General features: G+C 45.2%; 1 protein-coding gene across 5 annotated transcripts in view; it reads right to left on the bottom strand.

Moving 5' to 3' along the window:
* Window positions 1-24,602, bottom strand: part of ZNF470 (zinc finger protein 470) — a 31,928-nt gene extending 7,326 nt beyond the window's left edge. The window contains exons 1-6 of one of the 5 annotated variants that reach the window (XM_066374607.1): window positions 24,479-24,602; window positions 24,154-24,186; window positions 22,507-22,595; window positions 18,166-18,292; window positions 17,513-17,608; window positions 9,099-14,111 (exon numbers count right to left, since the gene is read on the bottom strand). In XM_066374607.1, coding sequence (XP_066230704.1) covers window positions 12,211-14,111; window positions 17,513-17,608; window positions 18,166-18,292; window positions 22,507-22,566 — 2,184 coding nt within the window. In that variant the 5' untranslated portion in view covers window positions 22,567-22,595; window positions 24,154-24,186; window positions 24,479-24,602 and the 3' untranslated portion in view covers window positions 9,099-12,210. Of the gene's footprint in view, window positions 1-162; window positions 245-3,318; window positions 3,455-9,098; window positions 14,112-17,512; window positions 17,609-18,165; window positions 18,293-22,506; window positions 22,596-24,153; window positions 24,187-24,478 lie in introns of those variants that run through there. The other 4 variants (XM_066374608.1, XM_066374609.1, XM_066374611.1 and 1 more) reach the window with 4 other exon arrangements.
* Between the last annotated feature and the right edge of the window lie 370 nt (window positions 24,603-24,972).

Genomic DNA, 24,972 nt, shown 5'->3' with positions numbered 1-24,972 from the left:
AGTGTCAACGCAGTACCCTCCCTCCTCAGACTGGACACAATGCCTAGGAGGCCGAACTGAGGGATTGGGCCCTGAGAGGGGCGTGGGCGGGCCAAGGGTCATCCCTGTCCGGAAGCCTGACCCTTAGGAAGGAAGTATAAAAAGGGTGATGACATGACTCACCAGGGCCTCGTCGGTCAGTGGCTGGGAGGCCATCCGTCCACTGCCCACGGTGATTGGGGAATGGCCAAGGGGGACAGGCAGGCTGTCCACATAGGGGTGAAAGAGAAAGGCACAGTGAGTGACCAGGGCGAGGCCCTCCCCACAGTGTAGATGGGACAGAGAGACACACCCACTAGGAGACAGGCAGACAGGGACACACACACACACACACACACACATATGTGTGCATATGAACGTATCTGTACATATGGCATGAGAGGCACTCAACAAACGTCTCTGATTCAATCCTCCTCACACCCTATGAGTCGGGCGCTATTTCCACTCAACCCCATTTCATAGATGAGGAAACCGAGGCCAAGAAGACACGAACTGGGATGGGAGCTGGGCCAAGCACGTTCAGGTCCAGGTGCTTGCTGTCCCTCAAGTGCGCATGTTACATCCACATACCAACACGCCCCCCCAACACGCACACGCATGCGCACAATGCCAGTCCAGAGTCAGAAGGGAAGAACAGGACCCTCTGCCCTTTCCCTGGGTCTGAGTGCTGGCCCCAAACACCCCAACACCACCCCACCTTCCGGGGCTCCCCCAGATCTTGTGGGGTTACTGTGAGACTCAAAGGACGGAGGCATGTACAGAGCCGGGAGCTGTGCAGCGCACAGTGGGAGCCATGTAGCACACAGTAGGAGTCCACATCAGGTGTTAATATCACTGCTGTTGTTAGTCGAGTGGGGTCCTAAGAGTGGGACGCAGCTGCTAGGGGGGGGGACTCTTGGGTGCAGAACTGAGAGGGTCTTTCGGGATGGTCTCCTGTATCCAGGACAATTTTTGGCACATGGGAGGCACTCACACATTGAATAAACAGAATAAACAAGCCAACTTCTAGTGCTGGCAAAGGGCACCAAGCCGGGGCCTCCCACACAGAGCTCTGCAACCTTTCAGGAAACTGAGCTGTTAGTGGACCAACCCGGCACCAAGCAACCCTGGTCCCAGGGCTCTCTGCCTGCCCATTGCTCCTGTTGTATAGGAACAGCGAGAAAGAGACCTTTTGTCACACAATTATTAGTAGCCGAAATAATTAGTCTTTATTTTAAAACTGGCAACCGCACAGAGACCTAAGTCATTTAAATCGTGCGGCCCCAAACACAGGGCCAGCTTTTAAAGACAAAATCACATACTGATTGGGGTATGGGAAGGCGGGGGGGGGGGGGGGGGGGGGGGAGGCAGCGAAGCATGGTACAAAAGCAATAAAACATATGCATTCATCTTGTTAATAAGCTCGTTAAATCTTACTGTCTTGTTCCAATGTTTATCTACAGGATCCATTTAAAGAAAAAGATATTTTTCACACACTAAGACCATAAGCTCTGAGGATGATATCACAGTAGTGATAAATGTTTCACATGCCTAACAAAAACATTTCTAAACATTCTAGGATAGACGACCCACCCCTAACTCCTCGGCAATTTGGCGAAATTAACTTCAAGGCTGGGGATAGGGAGTTTTAGACCTAAGTAAGTTCTGAGGTTCCTTAGAGTTTAAGAAGGAAAAGAAGCTAAATGAAGTTATTTATGCTGAGAGCCTTTTTTTCCTCCTATACATATTTCACTCCTAGAAGCAAAAACACCAACCAACCAACCAATGCAAAAACCCTGGAGACAACTTCAGTACCCATCATTAAGGGAATGGGAGGATAGATGACCAGGGGTCCAGTCTAAAATCCAAGGTCCCTTTCAGGGTGCAGAATTAGTTCTGCACCTGCGGACATATCCGTGGGTGGCTGGGCTTCTCAGCAGTTTCCCAGTCTCTGGGGAAGGCACCGTGGGGCGGAAGGGGGTGTTGTTAATTTTTTCCCCCATTGTATTCCTTTGAGTATGTCCCTGGGTACAGTGACTTCCTGATTTTTGAAACCGACTTTTTACAAGTGTATTCTTTCTGGACTTGCGGTTTCTGACTCTTACCCCTGCACTGTGAGATCAACAGGCTCCTTTTGCCAGACGTGCAAGCAACCACAGCCAATTAATCCAGGAAGCATGGTGTGCCCAGAGCCCCTGACACCTGACGAGGCCCTTGAAAATATTTCGTATCTTTTAAGATTATAGGGAAAATGAATCTAACCCAGCTGGATTTTATCTGTCCTTATTGCAATGAAATCACAACTATAATTTTTATTTTATTTAAAAGGAGGCCATGAAGACACAATGGTCCTGAAAGTGACATGCCCACAGCCAGGGGCTCCTCCTCCTATGTCCAAGCTTTCTGACATTTCCTTCCCTCTACTGTTTCTAAGGGGAAATCCTCACGGCAGCGGCATTGGGGGGCGGTCCTGCAATTTTGTATTAGATGAGCCACAAAGGAAAACAAGGATTTCCCCAACTGTGGGGCAGTTAAGTGTGGGGGCTGGGTGTCGAGTTGGAAGGTGATTCACTTCAAGTCTCTGCGCCTCAGTTTCCCCATCTGTAATATGGGGATTCTGAGGGTCTGTACTTCAAGAGTGACTGGGGAGGGAGGCCTATAAAATGCCCAGAACAGTCCCCTGAGCACCCAATACACACACACTTCCTGAACAAATCAACCCTGGTCAGGATGGAATAGGAGTGGAGGTGGGGGTGGGGGGTCTCTGAGGGGCAGAGACAGGGACAGGGGCAGGGGCAGGAAGGAGAGGGGGATCCCAGGCAAGAAGACAGGTAACCAGCCACAGGCTCACCTGTCCGGGCGTGCAGTCTCTCACACACGCTTTCTGGAGGGCGCACCTCCACACGGACACCCACAAATACTCAGCAATGTCCTGAGAAAGAGACACAGGTGGACACACAGAGGCAGGTGAAGACGCAGACAGGACAGGAGAGACGCGCTCCCACACCCACACCCAGAGACCGACAGGTACAAAGGAAAAGACTGGACACAGGTGGACACCTGGACGGCACCCTCACAGAGAGGCCATGGACAGAGATAAAGGCACACACGCACACACACACACACATGCACGCACACACTCATAGGTATCATCTTCACCCCGGTCCCATTCCATCAAGTCAGCAACAGCGTTTCTCTCCTCCCAGGAGCCCACACGCCTCTTCCTGGGCTCCCTCCCCCTCTACTCCCGCCCCCCCAACTCTCTCCTCCCCTCCCCACCCTGCCCGGAGCCTGACTCACCGCGCGGCTGGGTCCGGACAATGACCCTAAGGCAACACAAGGCCCCCCGCCCGCCGCACTGCGCCTGCGCGGACGAACCAACTACATTTCCCAGAACCCCGGGCACGGACATCTCCTGGGTGGGGGAGCTTCCCCGCTGCGTGCACCCGCACTGATTGACACAGAAGGCGGGCCTGTAAGGCGGGCCTGTTTCGTCTCCCAGATGCCCCCCCCCCCCCCCCCCCCCCCCGCACTGTGGTCCAAAGTAAAGTGACCAAGCCATAGTTCTTTTTTTTATAAGTTCCATCCTCCCTGGAAAAGTGTACTCCTACCTGTCCTTTTTGATATTGGAAGCCTCATTTGTAAATGTCTGTATTGGATGGATGCAGAGTCCATCCATTGCGTGTGATGTGACGTCTTTGTATCTAAATGAGTACTTTTTTCTCAGTTATTAAAAATAAACATGTAAGCATAATTACAATATAAAATATGACAAATGTTTTTATTATGCCCTGATCATACTATAGTGTAATATTGTTGCAATGAATACAATCTTTCTTTTTTTCTTCCATTTATTTTTGTCCTTTACATTGTAAAAAAGTTGGTCACCTTAGGGAGGATGAGGAAAGGAGGGAAGATGGGGAGGAGAGGAGGGTGGCTGAGAGAAGGGAGGGACTAGGTAGAAGGAAGAGGGATTTAAGGAGGAAAGACCTAGAAGGGAGAGAAAAAGGGTGGGAAGAGGCGGAAGAGTGAGAATGTAGGGGAGCGAGGGAGGGTAGGGGAGAGGAGAAGAGGGGGGAGGAAAAATTCCAGAAAAGGAGGGGGCTGTGGATGGAGGCTGGGAAATGAAGCTGAAGCCACTCTGTATTCTTCTGCACTCCAGCCAGGGGTCTTGGGTAAGCATCGCGAACCTGATAGTCATCTATGTATGTAGAAAATGTGTAAGGTATCCAGAAGAGATTCAAGGAAGCAGATGGTTATGCAAAGAAAAGTATTCACGTTGGGTAACATGAGTTTCTTTTTCATTTTTATTTTTTTGTATTTTTCCGAAGTTAGAAGCGGGGAGACAGACAGACTCCCATGTGAGCCCGACCAGGATCCACCCAGCATGCCCACCAGGAAGCGATGCTCTGCCCATCTGGGGCGTTGCTCCTCTGCAACCAGAGCCATTCTAGCACCTGAGGCGGAGGAGGCCGTGGAGCCATCCTTTGCCCCGGGGCCAACTTTGCTCCAATGGAGCCCTGGCTGCGGGAGGAGAAAAGAGGGGAAGGAGAGGGGAAAGAGTGGAGAAGCAAATGGGCACTTCTCCTGTGTGCCCTGGCTGAGAATCGAACCCGAGACTTCCACACTCTGGGCGACGCTCTACCACTGAGCCAACCAGCCAGGGCCGACATAAGTTTCCTATGGGCCAGCTACTGTACCTGGCGTGTTTCAATGAAAAGCTACTTTCCAGATGAGGACAGTGACACAAGAAGAGAGAGGTCACAGGAGAGAGCGGGGGTGGGAACGAGACTTCCAGGCTGGGGCCCTCTTACACCTAAACCACCAAGCCAAGTACAAAAGCATTTGCTGAATGAGTGACCACAAAAATGCAAACAGCCGCGACGTTGGTGGTGATTATGATTTCTTTAAATATTTTATTTTGAGGCCCTGGATGGTTGGCTCAGTGGTAGAGCATCATGTGGATATCCCGGGTTCAATTCCTGGTCAGGGCACACAGGAAAACCTACCATCTGCTTCTACACCCCTCCCCACCCTCCAGCTCTCTCCCTCTTTCTTCCCCTCCCCTAGCCATGGCTCTATTTGGATTGGTGCGAGAGATTGGCCAGGGGTGCTGAGGATGGCTCTGTGGCCTCCCCTCACGTGCCAAAAATAGCTCGGTGGGGAGCATGGCCCCAGATGGGCAGAGCACCGCCCTGTAGGGGGCATGCTGGGTGGATACCAATCTGGTTGCGTCTCAATTGAAAAAAAATTATTTTGAGATAAATGTAGATTCACATGCAGGTGTAACAAATAATATGGAAACCATACAGAGAGATTCCCCCATGCCCTTTATTAATAGTTCTCCCAAATGACATCTTGCAGTAACACAAATGGAGTTAATGTACACACTGTCAAGGTACAGAACAGTTTTAGCACTACTAGGAGGCTCTTCGTACAGACACCGACCGTCCTTCCTCAACCCCTATCATTACTTTGTTTTCCATAATTTTGTCATTTAAAAAATGTTATACAATAGTCTTTTTTTTTTTCTCATTGAGCATAATTCTATGGCGGATGCATCCAAGATGCTGTTTGTATGAATAGCTTGTTGCTTTATTGCTAAGAATTATTTTATGGTAGGGATGTACTGCAGTTTGGGTACCACATCTGGGATATTTCCAGGTACCACATCTGGGATATTTCCAGTTTGGAGCTATTCTACCCTCCTAACAAATCGTTAAGTGTATAATACAGTAGTGTTAACGACAGGCACACTCTTGCATTGAAGATTTCTAGCATTTCTTCATCTTGCAGAACTGAAACTAAACCTGTTGAACAAGTAACTCCCCACTTTCCACTCTGCCCAGACCCTGGCAACCACAATTCTACTCTGTGCTCCTATGTATTTGACTGGATTCCTCATATAAATGCAGAATTTAACTTTCTAATACGTCTGGCTTATTTCATTTAGTATAATGTACTCAAGGTTCAGCCGTGTTGCTGCATGTGTCAGAAGTTGCTTTTTTTTTTTTTTTTTCCCCTGAAGCTGAAAACGGGGAGGCAGTCAGACTCCCGCATGCGCCCGGCCGGGATCCACCCAGCACGCCCACCAGGGGGCGATGCTCTGCCCATCTGGGGCGTCACTCTGTTGCGACCAGAGCCACTCTAGCGCCTGGGGTAGAGGCCAAGGAGCCATCCCCAGCGCCCGGGCTATCTTTTGCTCCAATGGAGCTTCGGCTGCGGGAGGGGAAGAGAGAGACAGAGAGGAAGGAGAGGGGGAGGGGTGGAGAAGCAGATGGGCACCTCTCCTGTGTGCCCTAGCCGGGAATTGAACCAGAGACTTCCGCACGCCAGGCCGACGCTCTACCACTGAGCCAACCGGCCAGGGCCAGAAGTTGCTTTTTTTTAAGGCTGAAAAGTATAGTCTGTTGTATATGGACACCATATTTTCTTTATCCATTCATCCCTCAGTGGACATTTATAGTTGCTTCCACATCTTGGCTATTACGAATAATGGTGAAGTGAACAAGCAAGTGGAAATACCTATTTGAGATACTGACTTCAGTTCTCTTGGATCAATACCTAGGAAAGAAATTGCCAGATCATATGGCATTTCTATTTTAAATATTTTTGGAAACCAAAATGGTTCCCATAGTGGATGCATTATTTTACATTCCCACCAGCAGTGCACAAAGGTTCCCATTTCTCCACATCCTAACACTTTGTTCTGTTTCTCTCTCTTTCTCTCTCTCTCTTTTTTTTTTTTTTTTGGATGATAGCCATTCTGACAGATGTGAGGTGAGGTGATAGCTCATTGTAGCTTTAATTTGCATGTCCCTGATGAGTAATGATGTTGAATGAACATCTTTTCATGTATCTATTGGCCATTTGTATGTCCTCTTTGGGGAAATGTATATTCAATTCTAGTCTTGCCATTTTAAAGTTGTGGGGTTCTTTTTTTGGAAGGAGATCCTTAGATATTTTGGATCAAGATTCCTTTGTTACTTCATCTTTGCCTTGTTCTCAATACCCTTGTTTAAAATTTTTTTTAATTTATTGATTTCTAGAAAGAGAAGGAAAGATATTGATTTGTTGTTCCACTTATTTATGCATTCACGGATTCTTGTATGTGCCCTGACCAGAGATCAAACCCGCGACACTGGCTTATTGAGATGACACTCTAACCAACGGAGCTAGTGGCCAGGGCTCAGTACCCTTGTTCTTCTTGTTCTACTCAAGATAGTGACAAGTTTAGGCTATCTACATTTTTGTTCAAAGGAGGAAATACTCAGATTTTTAAAATACTGGTGTCAACTGATGTTTACATATTGATTTTATGAACTCCAAGAAAACAAAACAAGAAATCCTCAATGGTGCCAGTCCCAATTTTTAAATCACTGTCTCCTTTGGTACCATATTCATCATGGTTAGTGGCAAGAACAGTGGCCCACAGATGACCACCAACTGCCCTTATAAGAAGTATTCCAGAACATTCCATGAGGTACAAGCACTTTTGAGTTCCAAGCTCCTTGGATACAAGGAACACAGACACTTGGTATAAAGGCCATGTTTGGAGTGGGTGGTGGAAGTGTTCCTCTCTGTGATCTAAGAACTTATTCCCTCAACTCATCACATGGCTCCAATGTCTTACTTCCTTATCAAGGTCAGTCCTTCTGGGTAAAACGCCAGAAACATTTCTCAGTTCCTACCACAACTTCTTTCAGTAGCTCTGATGTCTCTTTTTTCTTATAAGGATACCATCCTGTCAGATTAGGGACCCACCCATATTACCTCATTTAACCTTAATTTCTTCCTTAAAGGCACTATTTCTAAGCACAGTCACATTGTGGCATAGGGCTTCAACACAGGAAATATTTTTTGGGGGGATACAATTTAGCCTATAGCAATCACTCTATAATTAAATATGGAATTTAAACAGCATCCCACTTTAGCAACCCATAAAAGGAGCCTCTCAATTTGGTTTTGAGCAATCATAACATTATGACTTCAGACAGTTTAAGACATCTTTCAACAGGTATAAAAAACCCTTAGTCAAAATTTTTTGCCTTGATACTAGAAGTTCATGAACTGAGTTTTAAATCACCCAGAGCAGTTCAATACCAGCATCAGATAGACTCTTTGGACTAGCATCCCCCTCCCTTTTTTTTTTTTTTGTGATAGAGTCCAAGAGGTAAGACAGATAGAGACTGACAGACAGATAGACAGGAAGGGAGAGAGATGGGAAACATCAATTCTTCATTACGGCTCCTTAGTTGTTCATTGATTGCTTTTTCATATGTGCCTTGACTGAGGGGCTACAGCAGACGGAGTGACCCCTTGCTCAAACCAACAACCTTGGGCTCAAGCTAGTGAGCCCTGCTCAAACCAGATGAGCCTGTGCTCAAGCTGGCGACCTCAGGGTCTCGAACCTGGGTCCTCCACATCCCAGTCCGACGCCCTATCTAATGTGCCACCGCCTGGTCAGGCGCATTCCTCTTCTTAAAAGCGTCATTATCCAGAACCCTAGACCTCTCTTCCTCTCAGATGACTCCAACTAAGAATAATTCACTTGGTTGTTTGCCCAGTGCCAACATCACTAGTTACTATTTTCCTAGGCTACAAAAGAAACAGGAGTCTCACTTGCCCCGTTTCACCCCCAAACTGATCTTTATCATCTCAAATTTTCTGAAGGTCCTATTGCCTATTATCCAATCTTCACACCCAATTCTGTATTGGTTAAGTTTGTTTAATTGCTAGAAAATGAGCAGTATGAGTCAGAAACGAGGTATTGTAACAATAATGGGTGGCTTGAGGGATTACAACCTTAGAAAGCACAAAATCAAAAGTCACAAGAACAACAGCATCACCCCCTTGAGAGTGTTGCACTGGACTACATAAATTCAACTGCATTTCAAAATCCAGAGAATCTGATCAACCAGGCCCATCAGAATCATATGGCAGGGATGGCCAGTTACTCCAAGGAAAAGAAGAGATGGTGTAGTCAAAAGGAGGAGGCAAGAAAAAACAGGCAAAGAAAAACAGAAAAATATATAATTTAGGTTTTATTTTTCATATCACAATTATAGAATACAGGTCTGAAAAAATTAATTTAGTATAGAAGTTATCTTTCTATGCCTATACATACATTTATATTTCTTTTTTTCAACTGCATAGTCCTATTGAATGAATACACAACAATTAACTTATCCATTTACCCTAATAGTTTACCACTTAAAAATTTTTTTTATGCCATTATATATATACCTACCTTTGTACACTTTGGTTTCAGAGGAATATTGATTCAAATAGTACATACATACAGCAACTTATGTAACTGACAATAGAATTGTCTTCTCACACATTCACCAAAACTGAGTATTATCCCTCTTTTGTGATTTAAAATCAATCTATTGAGAAAAAGTAGTTATGTCATCACTTGATTTTGCATTTTTCTTAATACTAGTGATACTGGATAATTTTTATTAGTATTTTTATTTCCTCTTCTTTGAACTGGCTGTTAGCTCTGTCCATTTTTCTACGGAGTTGCAGATGTTACTATTGCTGATTTGTAACAGCACTTTGAATATCGGGATTATTCTTGATTTGTTGCGAACATTTTCTTTCAGCCTCTCATTTGTCTATTAACTTTGACTCTGATGTTTCTCACATAAAAACTAGCTCCTGGGCTATGTGCAGTACTTAAGAAGGTCTGCCTCAAGCCAAGATTATAAAAATATTCTAAGTTTGTCTTGTATCTTTCTATATGAAGTTTACATCTTTAATCTTTCAGAGCTCCATTAATGTGCCAGGGGTAGATCTATGTCTCTCCAGAAAGATAAGTGTCCCACTGCCATTTAATCACTACATTTCTCCCACTGCAATGGAGAATCCTTTTTATCACATATAAATAAGGAGAGTCCAAAGCCTCCACACATTCTGGATAAGCCCGCCCATCTCCTAGCTTTATGATGAAGAGGGAATCCCAAAGCTTCACTTTCTAAAAGCTGTGTCTTCTATTGGCCCTGGCCAGTTGGCTCAGTGGTAGAGTGTTGGCCTGGCGTGCAGGAGTCCCGGGTTTGATTTCCAGCCAGGGCACACAGGAGAAGCGCCCATCTGCTTCTTTACCCTTCCCCCTCTCCTTCCTCTCTGTCTCTCTCTTCCCCTCCCGCAGCCAAGGCTCCATTGGAGCAAAGGTGGCCCGGGCACCGAGGATGGCTCCATGGCCTCCATCTCAGGCACTAGAATGGCTCCGGTTGCAACAGAACAACACCTCAGATGGGCAAACATCGCCCCCTGGTGGGCGAGCCGGATGGATCCCAGTCAGGCACATGTGGGAGTCTGTCTCTCTGCCTCCCTGCTTATCACTTTGGAAAAATACTAAATAAATAAATAAATAAATAAATAAATAAATAAATGCTGCGTCTTCTAGATAAGAGCTCCTCTCACCCGGCCCTCTGTACTGCCACCGGCAGCAGTCACAATGGAACCTAAGAGCTCTGGTGCTCCAAGTAAGAGAACTACTCCAGGGTTCAGAGGAACTACACCAGAGGACAGAGGATTTCTTTGTGGGTTATGAAAATGTCCTAAAATTAACTGGTGACCATTGCACAACTCTGAACATAGTCATTGACTCGTATACTTCAAATGGGTGAACTATAACGGTATATGAATTATATCTCAATGAGGCTGTTTAAAAAAAAAGAAACAAAAATACCCTCCGGCCCTGGCCAGTTAGCTCAGTCGGTTAGAGCATCACCTGAAACCCAGGCCGCAGGGGTTTCATCCCTGGTCAGGGCACAGACAGGCAGCGATCACAGAATGCACAGCTAAGTGGAACAACACACAGATGCTTCCCTTCCCCCTTCCTCAATCTGTCTCTCTACAAATCAACCAGGAAAAAACAAAACAAACAAAGAAACAAACTCTCCACCAGCCTCTGACTCACTATTGCTAAACTGTGAATACAACTCAAATGATTCTTGCTAAACAGTCAGTTTTCTCTTCCTGCAACATTCAGAGCCTAACTATCAACCTTGGGAGTATCGACACTATCCTCATCATCCCCTTTGTAACTGATGGTTGTGCCTCTGGTTCTTCCCTCTCCCCTCCCTCCTCTCATGTGTTCTGAGGGGGTAGGAAGGCATTCCTCCCAAATTCTCTAGCTCCTTCTTTAGATGAGTTCTCACCATGGCACATCACATACCACATAGTATGTGTATCAATTTTTTGTGTCTTCCCCCCACTGATCTGTGAGGACCAAAATTCATTGCACATTCTGCACCCTGCTGTATCCTCACAGCACCTAAAATGCTGGCACATAAGTGCTCAATTCATGTTAACTGACTATTGATTGGCTTCTCAACTTAAAAATATATTGGAAATTTTATTGGACCATCAGTGAATTTACATACTTAACATGGGAGAAACATCTTTGCCTGAGTCTTTCTATAGAGACGTGTCTAGCTTTAAAAAATGTTTATGTTTTAATGTATACATTTCTAAGCTAATTGTAGTATATATGTTTCTCTGTTTGAGTATCAGTCTTCAGTGTCATAGAACAAGATGAGCAACTTTCTACTGTATGTATCTTACGCTCCGGAACAACAGAAATATCCCAGGAATTTGTCGTGGTGCATTTCTGCAGGTCAAAGTGTTGAACTGCTCCTTTCAGTTTATTTCACGGCTATGAGTCTATGTGCATTTTCTAGCTTGTTTTGAGTTTGTTCTTAATACTGTGTCCTGCCTAGTCCTACATTCAACCAAATGCTTTTGTTCTGATTGGCCTTGACTCCCTTCACACAGAGGGAAGCCACCATGTTACTGGTGTTGTCACAGAATCTTTCAGTTCTGAATGTGTCCTTCCTTCATCCATACAGACAGAGTAAAGTCCTCTGTCTGCTCTACAATCTGCAGGTTTCTTAATCCGACCAGTGGGTTCATTTTATTTGCAGCTGTAAGGTAACCTCTACCTTCAGGGCGCTAATGACATGCCTGGATTATGTGCTAATAAGCCCTTTAAATGGATCATTGAATCTAGTCTTTAAAATGTATGTAACATGAAAATAGAATTTTATTTTTAAGAGCTGAAGCTGGCTACCGTGCTAAAATTATGCAGCTGAGGGGAGCAAGAGGGAACATGGCTCTGATGCTACCGCACAAATCTCAGAAGGTGTGATAATGGGATGTAGACTGGGAACAAGTGGATGGATTCTAGGGGTATTTAGAAGATGGAACCTCAAGGACTTGGTGGTATGGAGGTGAGGAGGAGGGAAGAACTGAGCATGACTTTCCAGTATGAATTCGCTGATGGTGTGCAAGGTGCACCCCCTGCCTGAAGGCTTTCCCACACTCCTTGCACTCATAGGGCCTTTCCCCAGTGTGGATTCTCCGATGGAGTGTAAGATGCGCGATCTGGCTGAAGGACTTGCTGCACTCCTGACACTCGTACGGCTTCTCTCCAGTGTGAATTCTCTGATGCAGAGTCAGGGACTTACGATGGCTGAAGGCTTTCCCACAGACAGTACACTCATAAGGTCTCTCTCCTGTGTGACACCTCTGATGACAAATCAGGGATGCCCTCTGTCTGAATGCCTTCCCACATTCGAGGCACTCGTACGGTCTTTTTCCTGTGTGGAGTCTCTGATGTTGAACAAGATAGGAACCGTCACTGAAGGCCTTCCCACATTCGACACATTCATAAGGCTTCTCGCCGGTGTGGACCCTCTGGTGCTGAACAAGGTGTGCAATTTGACTGAAGGCCTTCCCGCATTTGATACATGCATAGGGCTTCTCCCCGGTGTGTATTTTCTGATGCTGTGCAAGGTGTGCATTCTGGCTGAAGGCCTTGCTGCAGTCCTTACACGCATAAGGCTTCTCTCCTGTGTGCACCCTCTGATGGTGAGCGAGGTGTGTGCTCTGCCGAAACGCCTTCCCGCACTCCTTACATTCGTAGGGCTTCTCTCCAGTATGAACTCTTTGATGGAGAGTAAGAGAGCCGCGGTGGCTGAAGGCTTTCTCACAGAGTGCACACTCATAGGGTTTCTCTCCCGTGTGAATTCTCTGATGCACGGTCAGGGATGAACCGTGGCTGAAGGCCTTCCCACACATACTACATTGGTAAGGTCTCTCTCCGGTATGGATTCTTTTATGCTGAATGAGTCCTATGTGATCTGTGAAGGCCTTTCCACAATCGATGCAGTCAAAGGGTCTCTCCCCAGTGTGAAAGTATCTCCGATGACGTAGAAGAGAAGCATTCTGCCTGAAGCTTTTCCCACAGTCGACACATTCATAAGGTCTCTTTCCACTGTGAATTCTTCGATGGTGGGCCAGGGATGAACAATCACTGAAGGCCTTGCCACACTCAGTGCATTCATAGGGCTTCTCTCCCGTGTGCACCCTCTGGTGCTGAGCAAGGTGTGCAAGCTGACTGAAGGCTTTCGCGCACTGCTTACACTGATACGGCTTTTCTCCGGTATGAACTCTCTGATGTTGAATAAGATGAGCATTCTGAGTGAAGGCTTTCCCACATTCGGGACATGCGAAGGGTTTTTCTCCTGTGTGGATTCTCTGATGTTGAGCGAGGTGCGCACTCTGGCTGAAGCTTTTTCCGCACTCCATACACTCGTAGGGTTTCTCTCCGGTATGAATTCTTTGATGAAGAGTAAGGGTGGAGATTTTGCTGAAAGTTTTCTCACAGTCTTGACATTTCAGAAGTTTCTTTTCTCTGTGGACTTGCTTGTGTTTTCTGACCAATGAATGGGTTTTTACGTTTCCCTTGTCTGTGTCGAAATTGTCTATTCTCTCTTCCGTGGGAAATATGTGTTTCATGTAAGATAATGTATTCAGATGAAGAACTGTCCTCAATTTGTTAGAGTGGTCTCTTTTCTCAATAAATGCATCTGTGTGACTGATTGTCTCTTGCCTAAAATGTGGCTTCTGACTTACCAGCTCCCTTTCAAAGAGGTCTTTACCTTTATACTTATCCCCTAAAGTGGAACATGGATGGTTATCATAGCTTGTAAGCCTTTCTGTTATCATTACCTGGGATAATTTTCCTTCATAAATGTCCTGGTTTGGAGATAATCCTTTCGTCATCCACACGTATTCCAAGTCTGAAAGACATTAAAAAGCAAATGTCTCCTTTATTTAATGTTAGAATGGAAGCTTCCCAAATAAAATGAGCTGAATCAAACAGTTACTGAAGCCCACAGAGGTTAATTTTTTTGAAAGTTCTTGGATGAAGTTAGGCAATGAAAAACATTTCTAGGATAAAGCCTCCTTGGCTATGGTATATTATTTGAAAATGACTTGTAAGATTTTATGTGAACAGTCACAACTGAGATTTGTCTGTGATTTCCTTTTTGGGTGCTGTTTTAGTAAGATTTTGGTATCAAATGTTATGCTGTCTTTATTAACACATTCTTTTCCAAGTTCTTTTTAATTCTCTGTCACAAAATATTTTAACCAATGTTGATATTTTTCCTTAAAGGTTTCATAGAATTTATTTGTGCAACTATTTGGAGTAGCTGCTTTTCTTGGGGAAGTCAGTTCTTAGATAACTTTCTATATTTCTTCAGTTGTAATTGATCTGTTGAAATTCTCATTTCTTAAAATATTACCTGTTTAATCTAACTTTTCAATTTATTTATAGAGAGAGTTGAGGAAAATAGATCCATATGATTCTTTTAAGTACTTTTGCATTGTTGGTTATTTATCATTATTTCTTTCTCTTCTTGTGTTTTCTCTCAATCTTGACAGTTTATGTTTTATTGATATTCTAAAGACGCATCTATTGACTTAATTTCATATCTGTTTTCTAATTCATTTACTCATACTTTTTGTTCTAGCAGTATAACAATATATAACTTATTTAGGTTTCCCTTGAGATTTATTTTGCTCTTTTTCTAATATCTTAAATTTGATTATTTTATTTTTTTTCTTAAGTGAGAAGCAGGAAGGCAGAGAATTGGGCAGAGATTTCTGCCTACAGCCACACCAGGATCCACCCAGCAAGCCTCCTATGTGGTGAGGCTATGCCCATCTAGGGCCGTTGCCCCACTGCTCAGCAACAGAGCTATTTTAGCGACTGAGGTGGAGGCCATGGAGCCATCTTCAGTGCCTAGGCCAACTTGCTCTAACCAAGTCATGGCTGTGGGAGAGAAAGAGAGAGACAGAGAGGAAGGAGAGGGGGAGGGGTGGAGAAGCAGATAGTCGCTTCTCCTGTGTGTCCTGGCTGGAAATCGAACCCGGGACTTCCACATGCTGGGCTGACACTCTATGGCTAAGCCAACTGGCCAGGGCCAAATTGTTCTTTGTTTCTTTTTAAAATATTTTAATATTGACTTGATTTTACAGAGAGAGAAGGGGGTGGGGGGAGCAAGATGAATCAAGTTATAGTTGCTTCACTTTATATTTTTTATTCCTTTTATTTTCCTTTAAATTTTATTTATTGATTTTGACAGAGAGGGTGACAGAGATGGGTGGTGGCACAGTGAATAAAGCATTAACCTGTTCCTGTTTGTGCCCTGAACTGGGATCAAACTGGAAACCTCTATGTATCTGGACAATGCTAACCAACCTACTGAACCAGCCAGGGCTAGTTGCTTCACTTTAATTGTTCACTGGTTGCTTGTTGTATGGGCCTTGATCAGGTAAGCCCAGGGTTTCAAACCAACGACCTAAGCACTCCAGGTCAACAACCCATCCACTGTGCCACCACAGGCCAGGCTTCACTTTGATTCTTAATTCATTTTTCACATTATTTATGAACATACATCACTAGGATTATTAGTGACCTACCAACAGTTCTCTTCTTGAAAATACGAGAACTGAAAACAGGAAAGGGCCACACTCCAGCCACAGAACAAACTGGAACCCTCTCACATGAGGCTCATTTCCCTGCACTGTATATCTACAAGCTGTTAACTAGTTTTCTCTAGACCAGAAAAATAGCTTTCAAGCCAGGCAGGGAAAAATAAATAGTTAAGTTTGAAGAGCCTGACCAGGCAGTGGCACAGTGGATAGAGTGTCGGACTGGGATGCAAAAGACCCAGTTAGAGACCCCGAGGTCGTCAGCTTGAGCGAGGGCTCATCTGGTTTAAGCACAGCTCACCAGCTTGAGCCCAAGGTCGCTGGCTTGAACAAGTCAGCTGAAGGCCCGCGGTCAAGGCACATATGAGAAAGCAATCAATAGACAACTAAGATGTCACAATGAAAAACTAATGCTTCTCATCTCTCCGTTCCTGTCTGTCTGTCCCTGTCGATCCCTCTCTCTGACTCTCTCTCTCTCTGTCTTTGTAAATAAAAGAAAAAAAAAAGTTTGAAGAAAAATAAACTGGGCCCAAAATCCCAATGACTATAATAAAAGTGAAAGATGATCAAGACACAGGAGGTAACATTAATGAGTAACTTACTCATCTTTCATACGAATATCAAAGATGATATTAGGGGTCTCAAGTTGGTGAATTTTAAAATACAGATTTAAAAATACATACAGACATGAAAGTAACAACTTGGGGCCTAAAACACTTTACAATTCAAAGGCTGGGATAGTGTGAAAGAGGAAAAAACCACATATAAACAACAAAAGAAGAAGAAATAACAACAAAGAAGAGAAACAACAGAACTATACTTGTAAACCCAATAAACACATATTTTCAAAACAGGAAATGTTTTGCCTGATGAGTGGTGGCACAGTGAATAAAGCATGGACACAGAATGCTAAGGTTGCTGGTTTAAAGCCACAGGGTAGCTGGCTCTGAGCATGGGCTCATCAGCATGGAGTTCCTGGCTTGAGTGGGGGATCGTCCACATGATCCCAAAGCTCGCCAGCCTGAGCCTGACCAGGCGGTGGCGCAGTGGATAGAGCGTCGATCTGGGACGCAGAGGACCCAGGTTCGAGACTCCAAGGTTGTCAGCTAGGGCATGGATTCATCTGGTTTGAGCAAGTGGTCGCTTGGTCTGCTATAGCCCCCAGTCAAGGCACATATGAGAAAGCAATTAATGAACAACTAAGGTACTGCAATGAAGAATTGATGCTTCTCATCTCTCCCTTCCTGTCTGTCTGTCCTTATCTGTCTCTGTCACATGTTATAAAAAGCCCAAGGCTGCTGGCTTGAGCAAGGGGACACTGACTCAGCCCCAGTCAAGGCACCAAATTGAAAGCAACTACGAATTAATGCTTCTCACGCTCTCTCTCCCTTCCTGACACACTCTCTTCAAAAAAAAGAGAAAGAAAAAAAGGAAAGGAAACAGATTGGGATTTGTGGGAAATCGGGAAAGGTACAAGTGGTACATCACACCAGTGAGGAACAGAAGATGCATTTTAAACAATGGGGGTTAGTTTTAAAAAAGAGAAAAAGATTAAAAAAAAAAACAACTCCAGAAATAAATAAAAATGGGAGTTAGAATAAGATGTTAGAAAGTGGGAGGGATTTTGAGAAGTGTTTTCCAACAAGTCTTAGAAGAAACATTTTGAGGATGGTTTCCCCAGCACTAGTAATCCTGCACCTACCTGGGCACAGGCCTCCTGGCATCTCTCCATTCATCGTCCAGGGCTCTCTATCTTGCTCCAGTAAGGAGATCACATCTGGTTTAGAAAGGGAAAGACCTGTATATAAGAAAAGATTAAAAAATTGGCTATGGTCTAGCTATTCCAGAACTATGCCCCAGTCCAAATGGTATTGAGAGAAGAGGGATATTGTAGAAAAATGCTGATAAAGGTATGAGCGGCTCTGGCCGGTTGGTTCAGTGGTAGAGGGTCCGCTTGCTGTGTGGAAGTCCTGGGTTTAATTCCCAGTCAGGGCACACAGGAGAAGTGACCCATCTGCTTCTCCACCCTCTGCCTTCTGTCTCCCTCCTCTCTCTCTTTCTCTTCCCCTCCCATAGCCATGGCTCAAACAGTTTAAGCAAGTTGGCCCCAGGCACTGAGGATGGCTCTGTGTGGTCTTGCCTCAAGCACTAAAATAGCTCAGTTGCTGAGCAACAGAGCAGCGGCCCCAGATGGGCAGAGCATTGTCCGGTAGGGGGCTTGGCAGTCAGGGTGCATGGGGGAGTCTATCTCTGCCTTCCCACCTCTCAGTTTATAAAAAATAAATAGAAAGGTATGAGAGATGACTGAGGTGAAAAGAAATCCCATGGGGAGGTGAAGGAGGCTGATCCTCTTACCCACAGACACCAGGTTCTGGTAGTTCTCCAACATCACTTTCTTGTACAAAGTTCTTTGAGCAAGATCCAGCCATTCCCACTCATCTTGGGAAAAGTCTATGGCCACATCTGTGAAAGTCACTAAATTCTGAAACGACACAAATGTATACTCTTGCTCAGTCAGTGTTCGTGTCCCCACACAGCTGGCTCTAGGATAAAGGATTACTATACTGTTCTCCTTTTGGGGAAAACTCAACTATGTACATTAGTAACTGTACTGGGGGTCTAACTGATCCAGCTGTGTGGCAGTTACTGGAAATCGTTTTTGCCTAGTTATATTGTACCTATTAGGGAAAATGACAAAATATGAAAGACACTCCCTGCTGTTAGAGCACTTACAATTCTATGAAATTTAAAAGCATTTATTTAAAAACTTGACTGTGGGCCTTGGCCAGTTGAATCAGTGGTAGAGCATCAGCCTGGCATGTGGATGTCCTGTAATCAATTCCCAGTCAGGGCACAAAGGAGAAGGAGAAGTGACCATCTGCTTCTTCACCCCCTTCCCCCTTCTCTCTCTCCAATCCCACCTCCCATAGCGATGGTTCTATTGGTTGGAGTGAGTTGGCCTTGGGCACTGAGGATGGCTTTGTGGCCTCTGCCTCAGGTGCTAAAAAGAGCTCGTTTGCTGAACAAGAGAACATTGCCCCAGATGAGCACCCTGGTGCGCATGCTGGGTGGATCCTGGTTGGGCAAATGCGCGAGTCTGTCTCTCTGCCTCCCTGCTTCTCACTAAAAAAAATAAATTAAAAAAAAAGAAAAGTTGACTGCATTCAAAACAGTATCATCAAGTATTAAATTATTTTATCTATGTTAGTAGTTATATAACCTTTCTACATGGAGAAATTAAAGAGCTTGAGCTCTGGGACTACAAGGGAACGTGTGAAGGATGCAGACTTGATGAACATGCTTCCAATCCACTAAGAAATCTTAGGGTTCCTTTTTTTTTTTTAGGTGAGAGGAAGGGAAATAGTGAGGCAGACTCCTTCATGCGCTCCGACCGGGATCCACCTGCATGCACTCTGACCGGGATCCACCTGGCAACCCCTATCTGTGGCCAATGCTCAAATCAACAAAGCCATTTTTAGTGCCTATAGCTGACTCCCTTGGACCAACCGAGCTATCCCCAGCGCCTGGGGCCATGCTCGAATCAACTGAGCCACTGGCTGAGGGAAGGGAAGAGAGAGAGAAGAGGGAGAGGGAGGAGGAGAAGCAGATGGTGGCTTCTCCTGGGTGCCCTGACCAAAAATTGAACCCAGGATGTCCATATGCAGGGTGGACGCTCTATCCACCAAGCAACCGGCCAAGGCCAATTTTAGTGTTCTGAAGATGTTAAGAGGTGTGTTTAAAAAAATGAAAGGAAAAAATGCCTGGCAACATTCTTTTACTTCCAAATAAAATATATTTGAATTAGAAGAGAAATGTCTAGCTCAACAGTTTTTGCCCCTGGGCCAGATTAGAAAGAAAACTTTTTCACGGGCTGGACGAAATACTAAAATTAAAATATTTTAAATACAAAAACGATTCATTTAACAAAATTTTATTATGTAATTTGTTTATGAATAAATGTGAGTGAAAAAAATTTAAATATACAATATTATTTTAATAAAAATATAATTACAGACTGTATAAATATCCAAACTGTATCGCAATCAATCGAAACAATATTTAATTAATAGAATGAGCTTGAAGGGGGTTATATCGCAAATAAAACAATTATTTCGTTTTACAAACAGCCTGGACACGTTTTCAGTTATCAACTGCAGCTACTGTCTATGCTACAATGCTACTTGATTCAGCACACTTGACCACAAAAATAACAAATTGTTTGACCTTGGGTGCGCACTGGCAAACTCCACCTAAAAGAATGTAGGTTTCACATCGCCGCTAAACGTCAAACAGTTCATATCAAGTACAGACGAGTACACAAGTTGTAAATCTCTATAATGGAATTTTTTTTAAAAATAAAGAAGTATCACGAATCCATTCAACCAATTATTAGAAGTTAACCCTAGATTAGTCACACGCAGAATTCTTTTCCGTGTATCACTATCTTCTTAAATATCTCAATTTCCAATAATCAAAGACGCTTCCACTTCTGAGTAGCTGAGATTTTAAAGTAGTGGAGAATATTAAAAATTTAATCGCGGGCCGCATAAACTCATTATGCGGGCCGGATCTGGCCTGCAGGCTGTATGTTGGCCATGCCTGGTCTAGCTTGACTACATGGTGGCGCAGTGGATAGAGCATAGCCTGGGACACTGAGGACCCAGGTTCGAAACTCTGAGGTTGTCGTTTTGAGTGCAGGGTTGCTGGCTTGAGCACGGGACCATCCAGCTTGAGCATGGGGTCACCGGCTTGAGCACAGGATCTTAGACATGATCCCATGGTCTCTGGCTTGAGCCCAAAGGTCACTCACTGCCTTGAAGCCTAAGGTTGCTGGCTTGAGCAAGGGGTCACTTGCTCTGCTGTAGCCCCCCGGTTAAGGTACATGAGAAAACAATCAATGAACAACTAAGGAGACTAAGGAGCTGCAATAAAGAATTGATGCTTCTCGGCCCTGGCCGGTTGGCTCAGTGGTAGAGCGTCGACCTGGCGTGCGGGGGACCCGGGTTCGATTCCCGGCCAGGGCACATAGGAGAAGCGCCCATTTGCTTCTCCACACCCCCCCCTTCTTCCTCTCTGTCTCTCTCTTCCCCTCCCGCAGCCGAGGCTCCATTGGAGCAAGGATGTCCCGGGCGCTGGGGATGGCTCCTTGGCCTCTGCCCAGGCGCTAGAGTGGCTCTGGTTGCGGTAGAGCGACGCCCCGGAGGGGCAGAGCATCGCCCCCTGGTGGGTAGAGCATCGCCCGTGCCGGGTGGATCCTGGTCGGGTGCATGCGGGAGTCTGTCTGACTGTCTCTCCCCGTTTCCAGCTTCAGAAAAATACAAAAAAAAAAAAAAGAATTGATGCTTCTCATCTCTCTCCCTTCCTGTCTGTCTCTCTCAAAAAAAAAAAGAAAAAGAAAGAGATAGAGATAGAGAGAGAAGGAGCACATTTAGTAAGTTGTTTTTTGATGATCTGCTGAGCAGTATCAGGAGAGATCATATGAGGTAAGCACATGTAAAACAACATTTTGTGTTACATAGGCTGAATTTCCTAACCACAGGCTCTAAAAAACAAGTTCTATTTCTGATTTTTTGGCATTTTACCTGGTAAAAAAAAAAATTGGCCTTGATATAAGCTGCTTGTTGTGTTTTTGATATAACATAAAAACCACTTCACTGTTCTGAGTTGTCTTTCCTCCATTTCCTTCAGGAAGCAACTCAGGAAGCACTTACTGTGTGATCCATATCCTCCCAACCCCTCCTCCCCAAGGAGGCAAAATGGAGCTACAGTAAAGTCAATTTTCTCTCACTAGACTGTGGCCTGTCACAGAGCTTCACCAGTACAGAGGAAGGGGCACCTGTTTCTTTTTCTTTGTGACCAAGACAGAGAGGGACAGAGGGACAGACAGACAGGAAGGGAGAATGAGAAGCATCAAGTCTTCATTGCAACACCTTAGTTGTTCACTGACTGCTTTCTCATATGTGCCTTGATGGGGGGGGGGGGGGGGGGGCTACAGCAGAGCAAGTGACCCCTTGCTCAAGCCAGCGACCTTGGGCTCAAGCTGATGAGCCTTGCTCAAACCAGATGAGCCAACCAGATGAGCCCGCACTCAAACTGGCGACCTTGCAGTTTCAAACCTGGGTCCTCTGCGTCCCAGTCTGACGCTCTATCCACTGCGCCACTGCCTGGTCAGGCAGGGGCACCTTTCTCTAATGCACCCAAAGGTGCTTTGATGGGCTATTAATGACCCTTTCCCACTGCTCCACAGGAAGTCTTCCCTCTACATGCAGCATTAATCATGTCGTACAAACAAATGTTTGCTGCCTTTTCATTTCTCCAACAGATTGCAAGCTCCCTGAGAACCAGGATGGGGACTTAAGAACTAGGCAGACTGTGGCTCTCAAACTTCCTCCAAGGACTGTATTTCTGCGCAGCCAGATACTTACAAAACGACTGAGTCCAAGAGAAGGGCTCAGGTGGGTCATTTCTTGAATGAAGAAAAAACAAATAGGAAGAGGAAGGAGGAAGCTCTGAGGTGACACTGAGCTGTTGAAAGTCTATCCCTGTGACCTCATCACTCATCAGAAAAGGAGAAAATACACCAGGCCCAAGGGGTGGAACTATTTATTAGGCAGACAATTTTCAGATGGAAACAAGCGTTACCAAAATCCTGAAAAGCAAGACTGTATTGCGAGGAAAGAAGGTATGCTAACTCACCGGGGACATGGTTCTAAGGAGTTCAATTCCCATCGCCTCCTCCTCTTCCTGGCTCCTCATTGTAAAGGCTGTACCCCGAGAGGGCAGAGCTGAGAGAGGAGAAGGGAGCAGTGAGAGACTGAGCAGCTCTAAGAATCAGAGTCTAGAGACTGTTCCCTTCGGGTCCCTCTGTTTTCACTCTTACTCCCCTTGAACGGCCACTGGGTCCAGACACTGGATGGGAGGCCTGTAATTCACAGCTGGGGCTCTGCCCTGAGGGTTCAGGCTGAGCACCTCTCCATCTCTCAGGGCCACCCGTTCATTAACAACAGAGATGTATAGGGTAGTTTGCATGCGTTAATACTGATTCAGCTTCCACAATCTTAAAGAAAATAAGAAATACTATCACATTTCACACATGAAATCCCTGGGGGCCCTAGCCGGTTGAATCAGCAGTAGAGCATTGGCCAGGTGTGCGGAAGACCTGGTTTCAATTCCAGGGCGGGGCACACAGGAGAAGCACCCATCTGCTTCTCCACCCTACCCCCTCTCCTTTCTCTCTCTCTCTCTCTCTTCCCCTCCTGCAGCCAAGGCTCCATTGGAGCAAAGTTGGCCTGGGCATTGAGGACGGCTCATAGCACCACCTCAGGCTCCGGTTGCAGCGGAGCAACAGCCCAGATGGGCAGAGCATCGCCCCCTGGTGGGCATGCCAGGTGTATTCTGGTCGGGCACATGTGGGAGTCTGTCTGCCTCCCCACTTTTCACTTCAGAAAAAATACAAAAAAGAAAAAAAGAAAAAATCGCTGGGAAGTGAAGTCTTTTGCACAAGTTACACAGCTTGTAAATAATGGAGGCCAGTCACCAGCCTAGGTCTGTCTGACTCTATCACCCAAGCTGTTTGCTCAAGCACACACCAGAATATAAGAGAAAATACATCCCGTCTAATAAGTAGCTAGGATTCGTATAGTGTCTGTGACATGTGGAAAAAGCCATCTTCCCCAGAGAGTCAACGTGACTTTCAGATCGTCAAACCAAAACCTGTCAGCAGACCTGGCTTCTCATTTTGCTTTGTGACAATAATTTTGAAAAAGCCCCTCCTATTGTCCCAGCCAGATAGCTCTATTGGTTAGAGCATGGTCCTAAGGCACAGAGGTTGCCGGTTCGATTCCCAGTCAGGGCACTTACCAGAACAGCTTGATGTTCCTGTCTCTCTTTCCACCCTCCCCTACTCTCTTGCTGTAATCAAAATAATTTTTTTTTTTTAAAAACCCACTTCATTAAAAAAAAAAAAATCCCTCATCCTAACCCCACCCCCAGCCAACTCTCCTCTATTAGGAAGAGTTCTGACAAGAGTTCTGGTTTCTTTCCTCTAAACTTCACTGCTTTCTGAAAACATTATTACAATGATAAATGTGAACATTTATTGAGCACTTACTATGTGGCAGGGAGCACACCACAAGTTTGGAGGGATGGGCTTATTTCATCTTTTTAACAGTGCTATAAAGTACATAATAGTATCAGCTCTACTTTACATAAAGAGAAACTGGGTCAGAAAATTTAAGGAAAAAAAAAATGCTCTGTGGAGGTTTTTTTGTATATGAAATCTTGAGATTATTTATCTTCTCAGAGTCAGTTTTGTCAACAGTAAAAAGCGGTTAAAAAACCTACCTTGGCCCAGGCTGGTTAGTTGGTTAAGAGCATCTTCCCGAAACAAGATCGCAGGTTTGATCCCTGGTCAGGGCACACACGGGAAGCAACCAAAAATGCTTCCCTTCTCCGTCCCCTCTCTCTTCCTGCCTCTCTTTCTAAAAATCATTAAAAATTATTAAGCCCTGGCTGGATAGCTCTGTTGGTTGGAGCACTGGCCTAGAGCATGGAGGTTGCTGGTTTGATTCCTGGTCAAGGCACATACAGGAGCAGCTAGATGTTGCTGCCTCTCTCTCCCTGTTTGTCTCAAATAAATAAATTAAAATTAAAAATTGAAAAAGAAAACCTACCTGAAGCTCCTGTGGTGGGGATTATTACATGAGAGCCAGCATGGAGTGGGACTGTGGAGACAGCGTGTCCTAGATCTGAATTCTGGCTCCTCTTCCTAGTGATTACTTGTCCTCTCTATGTTTCGGAGTCCTCATCTGTGAGAAGGAGACAGGCAGTTTCCATGTCACAATATTCTGAGGTTTGGGGTTGACACTCCACCAAAAAGTCTCCGAACTGTGTCTGACTCACATTGCAGTAACCATTAGCTACCATGACAGCATGCAGTGGAAGAAGCAGACAATGTGGCTATGAGCAGCGCTTTCAAACCACTTTTTCCATTGATTTGAGAAAGGAGAGAGATTGATTTGAAGGGGAGAGAGAAGGGAGTGAGAGAGAGAGAGAGAGAGAGAGAGATTTTCATTGATTTCATGGGGGGAAAGAAGGGAGAGGGGAGAGAGAGGGAGGGAGGGAGGGAGGGAGGGAGAGAGAGAGAGAGAGAGAGAGAGAGAG

This window comes from Saccopteryx leptura, chromosome 3 (genome assembly GCF_036850995.1).
Source record: "Saccopteryx leptura isolate mSacLep1 chromosome 3, mSacLep1_pri_phased_curated, whole genome shotgun sequence".
NCBI lineage: Eukaryota > Metazoa > Chordata > Mammalia > Chiroptera > Emballonuridae > Saccopteryx > Saccopteryx leptura.
Note: the sequence above shows the minus strand (reverse complement) of the source record. Positions and strands in the feature narration are given on the sequence as shown.